We start from the raw sequence: 19137 nt of genomic DNA, 5'->3' as shown, positions 1-19137 counted from the left end.
CCAATCGCAACAGAAAGTCCAGAGGTTTTAGACAGGGAAGAACTTCAAATTATTAGCGTCACTAGAGAAAAAGTACTGAGCAAACTATTGCGATTGAAGGCAGGCAAGTCCTCAGGGAAAGGAAATAGTACTAGAGATAGTGGATCCATTGGTTATGATATTCCAAAATTCCCCAGATGCAGGTATGCCTCTAATGGATTGGAAAAATGCTAATATAATGCCCTTACTCAAAAAGGGAGGGAGGCAAAAAGTAGGAAACTATAGGTCAATTAGTTTAACATCCTGTTAGAAAATTGTTAGAATCTATTATAAAGGAAGTAATAACAGGACATTTAGACAGTCGAAATATAATTCATTGGAGTCGGCATGGTTTTGTGAAGGATAAATTATGTTTGACTAATTTGCTTGTGTTCTTCAAGGATATGATAAGCAAGGTGGATAATGGTGATCCTGTAGATGTAGTATATCTGGACTTGCAGAAGGCATTTGATAAGCTGCCACACAAAAATTTAATACACAAGGCTAGTTCATATGGGATTAGGGATAATTTACTAGTTTGGATAGAGGATTAGCTAACCAACAGAAAGCAGACAGTCAGGATAAATGGGTCTTTTTTGGGTTGGCAAGATGCAACTAGTGGGGTGCCACAGGGTTCGGTCCTCAGGTCCTAATTATTTGCAATCTATATTAATGACTTTAATACAGCGATGGCAGGTACTATAGCCAAATTTACAATGATACCAAAATAGGTGGGATAGTAAGTTGTGACAATGAAATAAGAAATTTACAAATTAATACGGATAGGTTAAGTGAATGGGACAAAATTTGGCAGATAGAATTTAACATGGATAAGTGTGAGGTGAATTATTTTGGTAGGAAAAATAGAAAGGTGAATTATTACCTAAATGTACAGAACCTGCAGAATGCTCCAGTGCAGGAGAATCTGGGTGTCCTTGCGCATGAGTCGCAGAAAGCTGGTATGCAGGTACAATAGGCAATAAGGAAGGTAAATTGAATCTTGGCATTTATTACTAAAGGAACAGAATAGAAAAGTAGTGAAGTGTTGCTGCTACTGTACAAAGCATTAGTGAGCTACACTTAGAATATTGTGCAAAGTTTTGGTCCCATGACTTGGGGAAGGATGTATTGCATTGGAGGTGGTTCAGAGGAGGTTCACTAGATTGATTCCAGAGACCTGGGGTTTGTCTTACAAAGAGAGATTGCACAGTTTAGGCCAATGCTCCCTGGAATTTCGAAGAATGAGAGGTGATCTAATTGAGTATATAAGATGATAAGGGGATTGATAAAATAGATCTGGAGAGGATGTTTTCTATTGTAGGGCAATTTAGAACAAGAGGTCATAGTTTTAGGATAAGGGGAGCAGACTTGAAGCAGAGATGAGGAGAAATTACCTCTCTCAAAAGGTCATGAGTCTGTGGAATTCAATTCCGCAGAGTGTGGTGAATGCCGAGACTTTGAATAAATTTAAGGAAGAGGGGATGCTTTCTTAATTAGTAAGTGTTTGAAAAGCTATGGTAAATGGGCAGGAAAATGGAGTTGATGCCAAGATGAGACCAACCATGATCGTATTAAATGGTGGAGCAGGCTTCAGGGGCTAAATTGCTTACTGCTGCTCCTAGTTCTTATGGTCCTGAAAACTTGACCAAGTTCCCTCCCTCAACCTTCTAAATTCTAGAGAATGCAATGCTAGTTTGTGCAATTTCTTATAATTTAACCCTTGCAATCCAGGTTTACTTCTAGCAAATCTAAGCTACACCCCCTCTGAGGACAATGTGAAATACAATTGGATAAAATTCATTCACTGTAAATCCGTGGTCCTGATAACACATCGTATATTATAGGGTACAGGAAATCTAATTTACCGTGAGCAGTGATGTAGGGTGCTTTTTTTTAAGCTTGGTTCATTAAAGATTTGCAGAGTACAACAATATCCATGTTAGGATATGTGAAATGTAGAAATATTACTTGAATGTACAAATATCTGCCTTTATTGAAAATTAAGAGTTCTTGAAGCATTTTAAGATTGTGAAGTGTCTGTTAAAACTGCAGTTGTTTGTCTCAGAGGTGAATTTATATTACCCAGATATTGACGCCTTTTACTATTTTTGGTACAGGCTTTGAAACACAGCTATAAAGTTGTATTTCGTGAACCAGACACCCAGTGGAAGTTCAAACCACGGGAGCTTGAAAGGTGAGGCTACCTGTGTTCCTATATAATGAAGTCCAGTATAATGAAGTCGTGGCAATAAAAACAGAGAATGTTGGAAAAACTCAGGAGATAACACATTCTGCTATCTTACCTTACTACCACTGTCAGCACCTTCTTTACTTCTTGGCACTATCATTAACATTTGCCTTGTTTCTTAAACATCTTTGTCCAATCTCACTTAACTCTCAAATATCCCTGACCTTCTACATTGTTTAACTTTTTCACTTTTCACCTGGTTCCTACCACAACCCCCCACGTGCGCGCGCACACACACACACCCCTCTCTCTTCCCCCCCGTCTGTCTCTCTCTCTCTCCCCCCCCCTTCCCCCTCTCTGTCTCTCCCCCTCCCCCTCCCTCTCTCTCTCTCTCTCTCTTTCTCTCTCCCCCCTCTCTCTTTCTCGCTCTTCCTCTCTCCCCTGCCCCAGCCCCGCCCACCATTTTGCTTTTATGGCAAGTATAGTTACTTTCTCATGTTACGTTACTACTGCAACAATGTATATGGTGCCTTTAATAAATAAAATATACCAAGGTGTTTCACAGGAACTTTATAAAACAAAATATGACACTGAGCCACATAAGGACACACTAGGTGAGATGATGGTAGGTCTAAAGGAGTCTCTTAAAAGAGGAAAGCAAGGTAGAGAGTGTGATTAGTATAGGGAGGGAATTCCAGAGCTTGAGACCTAGGAAGCTGAAATCGTGGCCAGTGGAGAAGAGATTAAAATTTTGGATGCTCAAGAGAGAAAAATTAATTGAATGCAGGTACCTTGAAGAATTCTTGCACTGGAGGGAATTACAAAGATAGCAGCAAGTGCATGGAGGGATTTGCAAACAAGGATGAAAATTTTAAAGTAGAGGTGTTAGTTTTGACAGGGAGCTGGTGTAGTTCAGCAAGTACAATGTTTGATGGGTGAATGAGACCCAGTACGAGGTAAAACATGGACAGCAAAGTTTTGGAAGACCAAGTTTACATGGGGTAGAATGTAAGATACCAGGCAGGAGCATATTGGAATAGTCAAGTTGAAAAGTAACAAAGACACAAATGAGGGTTTCAACAGCACATGAGCTGAGGCAGGCATGAAGTTTGAAAATGTCAGAAAGGTGTAAAAACAAATCAAATTAAGGAATAACCGTGATGACCTCTAACACTTCACATCCAATAATTATTTGAAAGAACAGTTACTGTTGTGTTTGGAAACTCAGCAGGTGATGTACATATTAAGGTTCCACCAATAATAAATCAATTAAATGGCTAGACAATTGGTTTAAGGTAGTGTTGGCTGAGGGATGAATGTAGGGAGAACTAAATTATGCAATGACGTTTTTGTATTTTTCTGGGTCAGCAAGACGGTGCCTTAATTTATTGTCTGTAATGAAAGGTGTCATTTCTGATAGTGTGTGGTCAAATCCTGGAGTTGAATAGTTGAACTCCCATAGCTTCTGACAAAGGTAAAAGTGATATCAGCTGAACAATGCAGAAATAAATATCTTTTAAAATACAATTGTTGGTGCCTGAGCAACAACATTCACTTCAGTGGAAAACGTAATATTTCTCCACCAACATTCTGATTTAATCCCCATTTTACTTTTTTTTTGCTGCTTCTGTTATCATGTGCTTAGAAGGAATGATTAGAAGTCTTCTAAAGTCATCCAGAGCCAAATGATTAGTTGACAGAGGGTTTCAGCAGCATGGCAAGAGACATTCCTGTTCTGGCTGGGTGTAAATGCTCTTAGTAATGGAGATCATAACTGAAGTCTGAAGCTCAGCATTGGGTTGAATAGAATGCTGACTTGCTAGCAGTAAGACAGCCTTGGCAAAATGTAAAATGGACCGCCAATTCGCTATTGTAAAATTGCAAAATGTAAAATGCACTGCCATCCAAATTGAATTTCACCTGAAGTTTTAACGAGCTTTTTCTCTTATTATCCAAAGCGCACTTTTGAAATTATGCTTATTTGCCCTTAGACGTAATATTCATGGCGTATCAAAGGAAAAAATTAAAATAATCTTAGAGCATTATGAGCATCATGTTACAGTCAGCACTATAATGCGGTCATCGGAACCTAAATTCCCTGAAACAGAAACTACAGAACAGTTTCCTGCTGAGAGTGCAGAAATTGGGTAAGTGTCCTCAAGTAATATGTACAAAAGTGTAAGAAGATGATTTGATTTTTTTATTTTCTAGAGAATGTTGAATTGGAGAGTAAGAATATTTTTTCTTTCCTATTTTGTTCATTGAGCTATTTTGCAATATATGAGAAATGAGAGTTAAAAACTGTACCTATGATTTTTATTTCTTGTAGTTGGTGATCACACAGGTGTAAACATCTCTCAAAATCTGAGTTATATGTAGCAGAATGAATTTTAATCTGCCCAAAATTTGGGCTATTTTTCTGCCAGTGGTGATCTGGGCGTGTGTTAGTTTGTTCTCTCACTTGTACACTTAAGATATGAATGCAGCTATTTCTGTGCTCTTGTTTTTAATCATCAAAATATTTACTTGCTAATTCAGAAGAGATAGAGGTAGGTTGGATGGAGGATAAGATGCTGAATGGAAGGTGATGACATTCCTTTGTTTCCTTCTTTCTGCTTCATGGCTGTGCAAAAGAGGAAACTCCTTGAGCTGTAAAAATATTCTGAAGAATAGCAAGCATGTTGGCTTTGCAAAACAGTTCAATGCTGTTGAGACATATACCAGAAACCTCTAACCCCATCTGCAGTTTGGATTCTTCGGTGCTGCTGCAGTGAATGGAGATCTGGTTGAAAGCAAAATTCTTCATTCTTGCTGGCAACGACAGTGGGATGAAGGAGATTGTCCATAGTCTGGCTTTTGTTACTATCACTGATAAGTCATGGGCGGCATAGTGGTTAGCACTGTTGCGTCATAGCGCCAGGGACCCAGGTTCAATTCCTGGTTTGAGTGACTGTGTGCGCATTTTGCACCTTCTCCCCTTGTTACGTGGGTTTCCTCTGGGGGCTCTGGTTTCCTCCCACACTCCAAAGATGTGCAGGTTAGGTGCATTGGCCATGCTAAATTGCCTCTTAGTGTCCCAGGATGTGTATGTTAGCAGGATTACTGTGGTAAATATGTGGGGTTATGGGGATAGGGCCTGGGTGGGATTGTTGTTGGTGCAGACTCGATAGGCCGAATGGCTTCTTTCTGCACTGTTGGGATTCTGTGTTCTAAATTTGCTAAACAGCTTGAATAAACCTTAGAAAATATCATTCTGATCTTATTTCAAGATCAATCATCTATTTATTTTTGTTTAAATAGAGCAACGAATGCAGGCATGCATCATGTGATGGTGGCAGCTGATTCAGACTGCCAAGATTTACCTCGCTCCCCGAAGTCTCCTTTAACTAATACAGAAGATCCATCAACTATTAAAACAAACGAGGCATTTTTTGATAACTTGGAGCAATGCATAAGACTGCCTTCAGATTTTGCCAGTGAAAGCAGAAAACGTGAAACTGGACATGACATTGGCCATAATGCTATGTGTTCAGAATTACCGAATGGAGAAAACATACAAAAGATAGACCAAACTCTTGGATCAAATGTCAGTAATTATAATTTAGCATCTCATTCTGAAATTGAAGATGAGAGAGAGAACGTACTTGATGTGAGAACCATTGAATCAGAAGTTGAAACAACAAAAAATGCTGATCATTTGAAATGCCACAGAGATAATTTAACACCACGTCATGATTTGCCAACTGCATTTAGTACATCTATTGGTCAGAGAATTAGAAGAGGGAAAAGGCAAGGTGTCAATAGTATAAATAATGTTTTAGAAAAGGAAGAAATTCTAAAACTGCAAGTTGAAGAAGAACTATCTGGAGAAAATGTGTTGATTGCAAAAGAGCTACAAGCTGCAGAACAATCTAATCAGAATATTGAACCAAAATTATTGAACTTTGTTGGAGATTGGCCAATAGCAGAAACATTGAAACCTCAAGATCAGCGGAAAAGGAGAGCCAGAAAAACCTCAGAACAAATCAATAAGGAGAATTTAAATCAATCCAATAAATTGGACTCTGTCATTCCAAATGATTCATTGAAAGAGGCTGCTTGCAGTTTGGTTGAACAGAAGAATGTAGAAATTTCACAAGCAACAAACAGCTCTGAAACTTACAAAGATAGCTTTGATGATCTTTATGTGCTTCCTTCAACTGCTAAAAGCTCTTTGGAAAGAGATTTTGAAAACGGTGAGGAGCGTAAAAGTCTAGAAATTTCTGAAGAGCCAAGTTCAGAAGCATCATCTGAAAAATCTGTAAGTAAAAAATATTGGCAAAACAGGAGAGTAGGAAAATCCTGTAAACTGGCACTAACGTTCACTGGTAGCAGTCCAATCTCTGCAGAACTTCTAGAACCTGGCCCCACTACTACTGATCAAATGGAAAACTCTACAGTGACTCCAGAAAATTCTGTTCAGGATAACTCAACACAAACAGCACCTGAAGATTTTGCTCTATTATGGAAAATCGAGAATCAAAAAGCTAGTTTTACTGAGTTTAAAATATTGACGGGAAACTTTGACAGATTTAAAATAACAGATTTAGATGCAACACAAAAATCTCTAAATACTAAGGAATCAGTACCTGATAGACTTGTGCACGATAAAAGCACATTTGTAGATGAAACTGCATTTGTTAATAAAGAGGAGGATTTGCAGATACTCAGTAATTGTTTTAAATCTGTGCCTATTGAAGATCTGAATGATTTATATGAGAAATGTAACAATGACGTAGAATGGGCAACCAATTTATTGCTAGACTCTGGTGTGAAATTTTCAAATGAGGATCCAGTGAATCAGGCATCAGTTGCAGACGATAAACCTGTAACTTGCAGTGTGACCCAAGTGAACCAGACATCACAAACTGAGGAAGTAAACTTTGGCGAACAGACACAAAATGACAAATCTGCATTTGTAGAAAATGAGTTGTACAGTGCTAATAAAACTACAGAGATAAATAGTCAAACATTACCAATGAAAACTGAGAATAATATGGAACCTCTGGTGTCTTCCGTTGAACATGAAGATAAAAGCCCATCAGCTGACATTGCTACAGAACCAGGTGAAGAGGTGAAAAGTACAAATGATACCAGTTCACCATGCAACATTGATTGTGAACAGCTTAATAATCCAAATAAGGGGAATGACCTAGATGGAGAATGCAATGATTTGATGCTTGGAAAGAATTTGTTAAATAATAATGTAATGTGCATAAAAGCTGACATATCTGTTAGTTCAAATGTAAAAAAATTAAAAGAAACAAATGTGGGTTTGACGGAATGTATAGACGAAAATGAGACTACGTCAGTGTCGCAGCCAGAACTTAATTCTTTTACAGAAAATGTAAGTGAAAATCAGTCCAACTGTGACAGAGTAAGAATTTCAGCACAGAAGGGAAATGAAGATGAAGTGAAGGCCATGCAAGATGAAAGTACAGATCAGGATGGTTCAAGATTGTACTTTGATCCAGTGCAGATTCAAACTTTGGAATTGTACTTGCCACCAGAATTGGCAATTCAACTTAATGACCTGTTTGGATCAGTAGGCCTTGACCCAGGTAAGGGTTCTAAGTTGACCCTATTATTGATTTACTGATTTTAGTTCGGATTTTAGACGTCAGTGAGGAAGTTGAATATTCTGAAGTATACATCTTTGTGTGCATTTGTAAAGTTAACAGTAGTCTACAATGCATGACCTTTAAAGAAACATAAAAAAACTTAATACAGCAGAACGTTATTGGAACATATTCTGCAAAGTTAATAAAACAATTTATGTCTAACCTCGTGTTTAAATCAACTTCCCTGTGCAGTATTATGTTCTGATTTATAAGTTGTACAATATTCAAGCATATTTTTAGTCCATTTTTCTTGATGCTCTGAAAATGTTAGCATTTGTATCTGCATGTGCCAGCTATTTATGTCACTAGTTTCACTGAAAATTTAATTTATGAATTAAGTAACAGGAGTGTTTGTGTTTCCAAATAATTTCATATCTTAAATACATGCGCATAACTGAATGAAAGACGACCGTTAGCCCATCAGTCCTCCATCCACGTATGGTCCTGGATTCCTGTTATGTTCCTTTTATACCCCACCCCTTCCTGTTGATACTGACTTTACAGAATGCTGTTATTTAATTTTAACTCGAGGAAAATTTATTTGCATTTTGTATGTAATTCTGTGGCATTTATCTTTCAAACCTTCTTGCTGTTCTCTTGTATTTCATCTATGTAATTATGTTCCCTTTCATTGACAGTAATGGATAGGCCAAAGGATTCTAAAAAGTCTTGCAATTCTGTGAGGGACTATTGAGATTTAAAACCCAGTAATTAAGCAACAGTATTAACAGTATTAAGCAGTTGAGCTTAACTCAGTTCTACATTTAAAGACTTCAGCTCTTCAGCATCTTGTTCTGGCTTTGGACGTAAGTGGACTGCCTCATCCCCAGTTTGCTGCCATAGCTTATGTCTAAGCTATTTATTCAAGCTGACTCTCTGCCACAAGGTGACATCTCTGTGAATACCACTGTAGATTGCTTTCAGTAGCTGCAAGTTAGAGCAACTTTATCAGCTGTTTTCCTTCAAAACCCAAACTGAACTGCCTGTTTCTATTAACAAAAGCACACGTGAATTAAAAGAACCTTTTAACCAATGTCCCATCCTCAATCACTATCTCTGGCAATGTGGCATCCTTTGAGATGATTCAACTAGAAATGCAAATTATTTTGTTTATTTTATCTTCGCTATAACTGATTCTGTAACCCATGTGAAAAATTTATATTTCTAATTGACATAGTTGCTCTCTGTACAGACTCCCTGGTTGTATTATAAGTGTACAGATGGATCATTTATTGTTCGTTTTTTTCCTCACTTATTCTGATCTTGTAAGGCAAATGTAAATGAGCTTTCAACTGTAAAAAAACTCTAAGCTTGTTTGAATTGCAGTTACTTCAGGGGTGCTTACCTGTTACTCAATCGGATGCCACCATTTTTTACAGTTAAAACTTTAATTTCTAAAACTCAAAGTTGTATTCTAAAGCATATGAAGTATAGACTAGAATTTCATAATGGAAGGTTCTAACTTTTCAAGGGACTCTAAACACGATTGTCTTTGTAAGGAAATTGTCGAATTGTATAAAGCACTTGGGTATTTTTATATAGTTTCAATCGTGCATTTAAAAATATCAAAAATATTTGAAGGTTGTGGCATACTTCAGAACAGCCTGGTAAGTCGCAGGTCACTAAAGAGTTGTTCTCTGTCAAATATTTCAGAAGTGGATGGATAGAAATTTTAAAATAACTTTTTAAAAAATGTTCTGTTTTCTAAAATATTATTTATTCTTCCAGAAATGTATAGTCATGTGCATTGGTTACTTTGTTGCTCTTTATCATGTTATTATGACTACTTCCTCAGATTATTTGACCCCAGAGGAATGTGTTGTCCAGATGGATCTACATTTGGCAAAAAGTATTCATCAGAAGTGGAAGGAAACTATATTGGTTTGTACAACTTTTGTTCGCCTTGGTCTTCTCTAGTCTATTATAGAGTTTGGAAGCCCTTAAGACATGTGTTGGTTCATTGTGATTAGTATTTCCATGTGGAGAGTGGATCTGAGTTTGAGAGTATGAACACTGTTATTCCTATTATGATAATTATGAATCCTCTGTTAAGTAGTCTTGCCTCTAAAGATGAGTATATTGCAAAAAGTAATGCGCAATATAAGTTAAATAAAAATATATTAAGCTGACATGGTGATTACTGTTTTGCTTATGTACACACTGACCAGAGCAGACTCCATTTTGCTGAAATGTTTTGTCACTTCTAGCAACTTGGAGTGCTGTGGAGAAATAGGAATAAATTAGAAAATCCATTTCCTTTCCCCTTTGTGACTTTTCTTTTTAAGACACAGCATTCAACACAAAGATCTTAATTCCATAAACATAAAATTGTTTAATAATATATCAGAGCCTCTTTTTGAAAAAAGTTAAAATAATTTGTGACAGTCAGTGAGAAAATTGATAAAATTAAGTGCAGTAAGATGGAAGCATAATTCTGTAAAAAGGAATATGGTTATCAGGCAGGGACATGGAGTTGAAGCCAAGGATCAACTGTTTTCTTATTAAAATGCAAAACAGACGGGAGAGGCTACGTGGCCTATTTCTACTCATAGAATGTCTACAGTGCAGAAGGAGGCCATTTGGCCCAACGGGTCTGCATCAACAGCAATCCCACCGAGGCCCTATCCTTGTAACCCCATGTACTGACCCTGCTAGTCCCCCAACACTAATTTAGCATGGCCAATCAACCTAACCCGCACATCTTTGGAGTGTGGGATGAAACCAGGCACCCAGAGGAAACTCTCACAGATATGGGGACAACATGCAAACTCCACACAGACAGTGATCCAAGGCAGGAATTGAACCCACATCCCTGGCGCTGAGAGGCAGTATATACCACCACACAATTCCTATGTATTATGATTTTATATTATTTCAGGCATACATAATATGCATTTATCTATGTAATTTTAAAGTTATGTTACCTTGTAATTAATTGTTTAGTTTATTTATCTTACTTGGGTATAACTGATCTTTCTCCAGGAGCGCAAAAAACAAGAATCCCTGTCATACCAGCTTCTTTTGGAAGGTAATAAATATTGTTAATGCCTTGACTGAAAACCCCATTCATTTTGTCCACAAGGGATTTGCATTCTAATGAATGTGAAGGTCACATGCAATAAGTAAGGAAGAGGAAGAAGAATATTGTAGTAGTTCTGATACTTGAGCTAGCAACTCAGTTTGGAACTTCAAATCTAATTATTGCAAATTGTGATGTTGAATTCAGTACATCTGGTAATTTGAGGATTAGCACCAGAAATATGATCATGACTTGATATAGAAACTAATTCATTAGTGCCTTCAGAAGCCTACCTTCCTCTCTAGCCATGCTTGTATAAGCTGTTTCTCTCTGTTGGCATCCTCCCATCTACATGAGATGAGTGCACTTTTACTGATAGTTGAAGAGACCAAACATGAGAGGCAGGTTTTGCCGCAAATGCTGCATATGGAATGGTTATTAGGTGGTGTTTGGGGTTGTTGCTTTTGGTTTTGACAGCTGTCACCAAGCTTCTATAACCAGCTTTGGGTGTCACACAGGTTATCTGGTTCCAGCTAACTATCCATGCAGAAAATCTTCATGTAATACACCCCTCATGTTATTTTGCCTGACAAGGCACATCCTCTCTTAACACCCCTTTTTGCCCTCAAACCCAGCTCTCTTCCACTCCCCCTTACCAGTGTTTTCCTGCCAGGCCTTGCTGCTCCCCTGGAATTACCCCAAGACTGGCCTTCATTAGTTTCTTTTCTTAGGGGACTGGCTGTAGTTCAGCAGTGGCCACCACTGGTGCAGTTGGGAGTACATTGCTGCCAACCAGTTAGATTAGTTGGCAGCTAAGGTGAGTTTTCCTTTCCAGATGTGGGTGGAAGTCTCATCCTTAACCAATTAATGTTAATTGGTTGTGGGGCTGCCAGTATCGACTGTGTTTATCCCAGTCCAACACTGGCATCTCTACATCATGACAGCCAGTATCAGCAGGGAAATGTTCTCCATCGACTCTTTGGGTAATGGGGTGAGAAACTCCTGTCATCTGAAAAATCCTTCCCAATATTTTTGAGTTCTTATGAAGTTCATTTCTTTTTTTGGAATATTCTACAGCACATGTTTGAATAGATACTGGGCTCCTACAGTGAAATTGGTTAGAAAGAAAAGTAAGTATGACACTGGATGGAAGTGGACTGATTATGTCCTCCTTTGTGAGATGGTGCAAATTTGCTGCTCTTAGAGCCGTAGAGCAAGGATTATGTACTTATTTGTGGATTTACTATCCCACACCAGAAGTTCATGAAAAACAGTCCCAGGTCACGTTTCTTGTGATAGGTTTCAGAACTCTATTATAGTGTTTTATGTGAATTAGAGTCTTCAAAAATTGTAACATTTCCTGTTTAGGCAGTAATTTATCAGAGAATTTCAAATGGGAACTTGAGGATGAAGTGAAAGAGGAAGAGAAGGATATTTCTATTTTGAAACATGATGAGAAGAAGCCAAGGAAAAGGGATTCAATGAAAGATACCCCCTTACCTGCTGCATCGACTGTAAAAATGCATGTCGCAGAAGGCTTTCCGTTTATGGATCATTGGAGTGCACGAGCTCCTAGTGTGTCATTAAGGGATATCATGTCTGAGGAGATGGCGTTTCAGACAAGACAAGACCAGGTATGTTCACCACTGCATGTTTGCTCAGTTTTATTGGTTTTATTACTTTTACTACTTGGGTTACAATTGGTGACACTGAACAGTAGAGATATTTTACCTTGATTTGGGAATTTTGGGAGATTTGTTCTAATATTGTCTGAATTTGGTTTCAGATTCTGTCATGTCAGCATTTTTTGACTTTCAGAAACAAGCAGTTAAGTGTGTATAAACCCTCCATTATTAAAATTCAGAGGTACAGAATGTTGAGTATAATGCACACCAAAGCTTGCTGCTACCCAATCTAAGGTGTTCTTGTATACTTATGATTGTGGCAGCCTCTCAAAGATGCTGATTGACTAGGTCTAGCAATTTTCTTTTCCAGTTTTTGATTTTTAGGCATTAGAAACTCTTTTAATTTTAATTCCTTGTTGCTTGAACACTAGAATCTGCTGCTTTGGTCTGCAGGTCTTCAGTATTGCAGCTATGCCATGGTCAGCATCTACAGCTTTTGTTGTGTTCAGTGCATTCAGCCACTTCTTAATGTTGAATGGAATTATCCATTTTTTGATCTTTCCAGCTCACCCTTTCAAGTGTTGCTACAGACCCACTTTAGTCTCTGCCTCTCCCACCCTTCGAAATGGCCAGTCACTTGAAAGCAGAATGATTAATGGCAGTTTATTGTATTTAAATGAAGTCCAAATTGATTGTGCCTCCTATCAACCCAGCTATTACATCAAAATCTCTCCATGTTATATGGAAGGAGAGCAATATTTTTCCTTTTAATTTCTTTTTATGGTGTAGCTTTTTATAATACAGGACAAGAACTATTTAATTTAATATTTAATTTAGAGATAAATATCTTCATGACCTATTTAGATCTTTTTGATTAAACATCATATCTATAAAAAAAGTAGTGTCTCTGCTGGAATCTCTTACAAATTTCCTCCCCAAATGCTTTCAGCAGCATCTCAGCAACTGTGGTTCCTTGCAATAGCAGAACCTCTGACTAATTATGAAAGATCTGTTATTTAATGGCCTTCCTCCAAGTTTAAGCAATGGTGTCCAGTTCTGCTAGAACTGTATATGAGCAAATGATATTTTTGGTAACTGAGCAGAAACATTAATTAAAAGACGTGATGCAAGGTCCTGAAAGATTTGCACTCAGTAATTTGTCATGTATATATCATAATGTAAACAAGATTTGTTTATGGTGCAGTGAAAGAAGGGGAACCCGTACCAGCGCTTTTGAGATGCAATGTTCTGTATGTTACGGCATTCTATTCTTCTTTAAACTTCACAATACTGACAAAAGTGTATCGAATGAGCACTAAATTAATTTGATTTGCTCTTTTCCTCCTGTAGTCTAATATGCGATCTCTCCTATCCACAAAAGACTGTGCAACTAAGTTGAAGGAAAAACACCTCCTAGAGATGTTTCCGGGTATTGATAAACACTTCATCATGGAAATGTATAAGGACAACAAGTGAGTTTCAGTCAAAGTTTCATATAGTGATTATTTTAATTGTTAATTTCATTTTAGGTGTTACTGTATTAGATCACACTTTCAGGATATTTTGAATCCTGATGTTTTTAGTCTTGAATATTCACAACTTCAATGATTTATTCAGCATTCTTTAATTTCCACTTTATTTTACATCAAATAATTTTTCCTTGTCCAGTCCAAAAACACAGGTTACCCAAAGGATTGAAAACCAATGTTGAGTTTCTTATTAAGCTTTGCAATGTCAGCTAATTCCTTATGAATTGTTATATTTATCTTGCAATTTAGTTATAAAGATACTCCACCTATAATTAACAGGCTTTTCACTCTTTGCTTAATTTGGATTACAAGTGAAATAGAGTGAAAAGCATTCACTTGAATTCAGAATTTTCATTGACTGGTTGTAAATTTTCTAATTGAAAACTTTGCTCTGGATTCTGGAGCTTGAACTGTGGCTGGAATCAATGCGGTGTATCTATGAGGCATAGAACCACGTGGATAGCGTATTTGGAGAGGTAGTCATACCGCAGAATAGGAGCGTGCAGGCAGGGAGGAAATAGGTGACTACCAGGCAATCTGTAGAACCTGGCAAATAGTGCCTAAGTCTGTCTTCCTGCTAAAATGATTTTCCATTTTGGATACTGGTGAAGACAGTGGATCCTCAGGGGAGGACAGTTTTGATATAGTCCCCACAGGAGGTTGGTTAGCAAAATTAAAAGCATGAGGTGGGAGGTAATATACAGGCATGGATTAAGGATTGGGAGCTGGTTGGAAACAGAATAGGAATAAGTGTGTTATTCTTGCATTGGCAGGCTGTGACTCATGGGGTACGATGTGGATGTGCTGGCGTTGGACTGGGGTAAACACAGTAAAAAGTCTGACAACACCAGGTTTTAGTCCAACCGATTTATTTGATAGTAAATGCACAAGCTTTCGGGTTAGTCCCTTCGTCAGGTGAATGGAGAGTTCTGGCCTCAGACAGAGCTTATAAAGCACAGATGGTTTACAGGTTATTGATTAGAATGCGAATCTTTACACCTAACCTGCTGTTCAAGTCTTGAAGTGGCCGACAATGTGAGTGGAAGGAGCACTGATCAGACGCTACGACAATGGATGAATGAACATCGCTTGACAATCACCAGGCAAGACTGTTCCCTTCCTGTTGGCGAACACTTCAGTGGTCACGAGCATTCAGCCTCTGAACTTCGGGTAAGCATTCTCCAAGGCAGCCTTCACGACACACGACAGCGCAGAGTCGCTGAGCAGAGACTGATAGCCAAGTTCCACACACATGAGGACGGTCTCAACAAGGATCTTGGGTTCATGTTGCATATCTGTAACCCCCAACACTTGCCTGGGTTTGCAAAACCTCACTCACTGTACTGTCTGGAGACAATACACACCTCTTTAACCTGTGACCAGTGCTCCTTCCACTCACATTGTCGGCCACTTCAAGACTTGAACAGCAGGTTAGGTGTAAAGATTCGCATTCTAATCAGTAATCTGTAAACTGTCTGTGCTTTATATGCTCTGTCTGAGGCCAGAACTCTCCATTCACCTGACAAAGGGACTAACCCGAAAGCTTGTGCGTTTACTATCAAATAAATCGGTTGGACTAAAACCTGGTGTTGTCAGACTTTTTACTCATGGGATACAGCAGGGATCTGTACTTGAGCCCCAACTATTTACCATACGTATCATCAATTTGGATCTGGGCATCAAATGTAATATTTCTAAGTTCAGAGATGACACAAAACTAGGCGGGAATGTGTGTTGTGAGGAAGATGTAAAAGCTGCTTCAAAGGAATTTTGACGGACAATGGGCAAGAATATGCAGATGGAATATGTTAGGGAACAGATCAGAAACCCCAACTATGTTATGAAGCCCAACTATTTTTTTTATTGCGGCACTAGTGTGAAGATAAGGTGTTTCACTCCAGGTGTGATTCTGTTGATACACTCGGAAGCTTTTTTCAAAGCAAACTTTATTTTAACAATACAATTTAAATACAATGAATTAGCTTAACTTTTAACAATCAATATACTTAAACGTGACAAGATACAATTCTTAACTGCTAACCTATCTTTATTAGTTTTAATTCAAGCAATATTCCTCATAGACATATGAGGCTATCTTTGGTAGGAGGAACAGATGTGCAAGAGTACTTCATAAATGTTGAGAGATTTGGAAGTGTATATGTACAAAAGGAACTGGGTATCTTCATCAGTAAGCCACTGAAAGTTAACATGCAGATGTAGCAAGTAATTAGGAAAGCTACTAGTCTGCTTTATCACAAGAGGATTTGAGTACAGGAATAGTGAAGTCTTGTTCAATTGTACAGAACCTTGTTTTTTTTTATTGCCCATCCTTGAGGACATTTGAGAGTCAGCCACATTGCTGTGGGTCTGGAGTCACGTGTAGGCCAGACCAGGTAAGCATGATGTGGAGTTGCTGGCATTGGACTGGAGTAGGTAGAGTAAGTAGTCTCACAATACCAGGTTAAAGTCCAACAGGTTTATTTGGTAGCACGAGCTTTCAGAGCGCCATTCCTTCGTCAGGTGATGATGAAAGAGCGGCACTTCGAAAGCTGATGCTACCAAATAAACCTGTTGGACTTATTGGCTAAGGGCAGCAGATTTCCTTCCTAAAGGATATTAGTGAACCAGATGGGTATTTTCGACAATCAATAATGGTTTTATGGACATCATGGTTAGACAGTAGTTGGAATACTATGTTCAGTTTTGGTCCCCTTATCTTAGGAAGATTATTATTGCCATAGTGGTAATGGAGCGAATGTTCACCAGACTTATCCTATAAAATGATATTGAGGAAACTGGGTCTATATTGTCATGAGTTTTGAAGAATGAGGTGATCTTATTGAAACCTACAAAATATCTAGAGGAATAGACAGTAGGTAGACCAGGTAGGATGTTTCCCTGGGTTAGGAAGACTAGAATTAGTCGGCACAATTTCAAAATAAGGGGCAAGCCACTTTGGACCAAGATGAGGAAAAGCCTTTTCACTCAGATGGTTGTGAATCTTTGGAATTCTCTATCTCAGGGGTTATGGAAGCTTGGTTATTGAGCATATGTAAAGCAGAGATTGACAGATTTCTGAATACCAATAACATAAAAGGATATGGGATAGTATGGGAAAAAGGCATTGAAGTGGATGATTATCCTTGATTGTGTTGAATGACAGAGCAAGCTCAATGGACTGAGTGGCCTATTTTTCCTATACGCCTCCTTGTCTATGCCTTTCTGCTGTCTTTGACATGACTGATTACTTCATCCTCCTCCACTCCATGTCCAGCTTGCTCGTTCCCATGTTTACAGATCAGCTCAAAACTTGACTTTCTTTCTGCCTGTGAGTCAATACCTCAATAGACCCCAAGGATCTCCTCTTTCTCATTTGCATGCTGCTTTTTAGTAATATAATCTGTGGGTAGGTCTGTTTCTAAATGCAGAATGATGACATCCGGCTCCAATACTGTACCCCATTTGCCCCAGTGTTCAAGACAGCTTGTTCAACATCCAGTCTTGGATGAACTACGGTTTACCCCAAGCCAATATTTGGAAGACATTGTATTTGATTGAGCTTCAGGCCTTGTATCTTCTTCATTATAAAGACTGTCTAATTCCACCACTATTGCCATCTGTCTCCACCCACGTCAGCTCTCCTGGCTGGCATCCCAGCCCCTCAACCCTCTAGACTTTGACTCTTCTAAATATGTATTGCCTGGATAGTTTCCAACACCATATCCTACCTACTCATCTCACTTATCCTCAATGAGCTTGTGCCCATTTTCATTTCTGTTGACACATTTTTGAAGTGCTTTGAGAGAGATTCTTACATTTAAGGTGCTAACAAGTGCAAGTTCATGTTTATAGAGTTCTCAAACAATTGGTTTTCTTTAACTTTTTTTACTTCAGCTATTCCTTTGAGCAGACGGAACAGTTTTTGAAGTCTGTATTTGATTGTGATCTAGACTCAACAAAAACCATTAAAGTTCATGAAAGTGGCCATCAGAATGAACTGGCTGTGGGCAGAAATAAGAAGGTAAAAGCTGCATTGAAATTTCTTGAAAATGCATGTAGTATCTAAAGACTAACATTACTGTATTCAACAAAAAAAACTTGAAATAATCAGAGTATTGTAACTTTAAAGCAGTAGGAGTTATTGCATACTTTCTTGTGTCATGTATTGCTTCCGTGAGAAAGAAGTACAATGAACGTGAAATGATAGTGAAAATGAAGACTGAATACTGCCTTGGTGTCATTTAACTTTCATACATATTCTGTGTATCTTAAGCTTGTGTTTGTCTTTATCATTTTTACATTATTTTGCTCCGCATTTGTTGAAAGTCAAATTTCTTTCACCTTTTTAACAGGACAACTTATTTTCAATTTTGAAGCAACAGACCAATGCGGAGGGCTATTTCAGTTGCACAGGATTACTAATATCATTTGCGATGCTTGGAATTCAATCCCATAAGTATAGGTCACAAAACCAAGTTCAACAAAGATGTCTTGGGCATCCGATGAAGTGGTGAGAGTGATGCCATTAAAGACTGAAGGAGTGCTAATAGTGGCATAAAGATAAGATGGCAGAATATGTTAAGAGGAGAATTAATGTCAGTGCTCAGTGGGAGCAAAACTGAATAACAAGGGACAGATGGCAGTGTGAGGGAGAGGTGGGGTGGGTTGTAATGGGGCAAGCCAAGGGAATCAAAAAACAAAAAGGGGGTCAAGATGGAGAGGAAAGTTCACAGTCTAAAATTGTTGAACTCAGTGATGAATCCAGAAAGCTGTAGAATCCAGAAGGCTATAATGTGCCAAAAAGGTAAGTGATGTGTTATTCTTCCAGTTTGCGTTGGGCGTCAATGGAGCGTTGTTGTAGGCTGATTGATAATGGATATGTGGGCAAGATGCTGAGTTAAAATGGCAAGTGACTGGAAAGTTGGGGCCATGCTTGTAGAAAGAGCAAAGGTGTTCTATAGAGCAGACTGCATTGGGAGCGGTGAATACAATAGACATCTGATATCTGAAAAGTGCACCATGGTGGTGTTCTTTTCTCATAGTCATGTTCATTAAAACAGATGCTTGTGGTTTGCTTTCTCTGCTGGCCTCTAGAGAC

At 38.3% G+C, this 19137-nt stretch overlaps 1 protein-coding gene across 2 annotated transcripts in view; it reads left to right on the top strand.

The window, feature by feature from the left end:
• n4bp2 (NEDD4 binding protein 2) overlaps positions 1–19137 on the top strand; it is a 78957-nt gene that overhangs the window by 40793 nt on the left and 19027 nt on the right. The window contains exons 5-12 of one of the 2 annotated variants that reach the window (XM_080188540.1): positions 2136–2212; positions 4198–4353; positions 5507–7806; positions 9662–9747; positions 10849–10894; positions 12254–12519; positions 13861–13982; positions 17934–18060. In XM_080188540.1, coding sequence (XP_080044666.1) covers positions 2136–2212; positions 4198–4353; positions 5507–7806; positions 9662–9747; positions 10849–10894; positions 12254–12519; positions 13861–13982; positions 17934–18060 — 3180 coding nt within the window. Of the gene's footprint in view, positions 1–2135; positions 2213–4197; positions 4354–5506; positions 7807–8504; positions 9640–9661; positions 9748–10848; positions 10895–12253; positions 12520–13860; positions 13983–17933; positions 18061–19137 lie in introns of those variants that run through there. The other variant, XM_080188549.1, reaches the window with a different exon arrangement.

Source organism: Carcharhinus amblyrhynchos, chromosome 1 (genome assembly GCF_965287045.1).
Source record: "Carcharhinus amblyrhynchos chromosome 1, sCarAmb.v2.hapA, whole genome shotgun sequence".
Classification (NCBI taxonomy): domain Eukaryota; kingdom Metazoa; phylum Chordata; class Chondrichthyes; order Carcharhiniformes; family Carcharhinidae; genus Carcharhinus; species Carcharhinus amblyrhynchos.
This window is presented reverse-complemented; position numbering and strand designations above follow the sequence as displayed.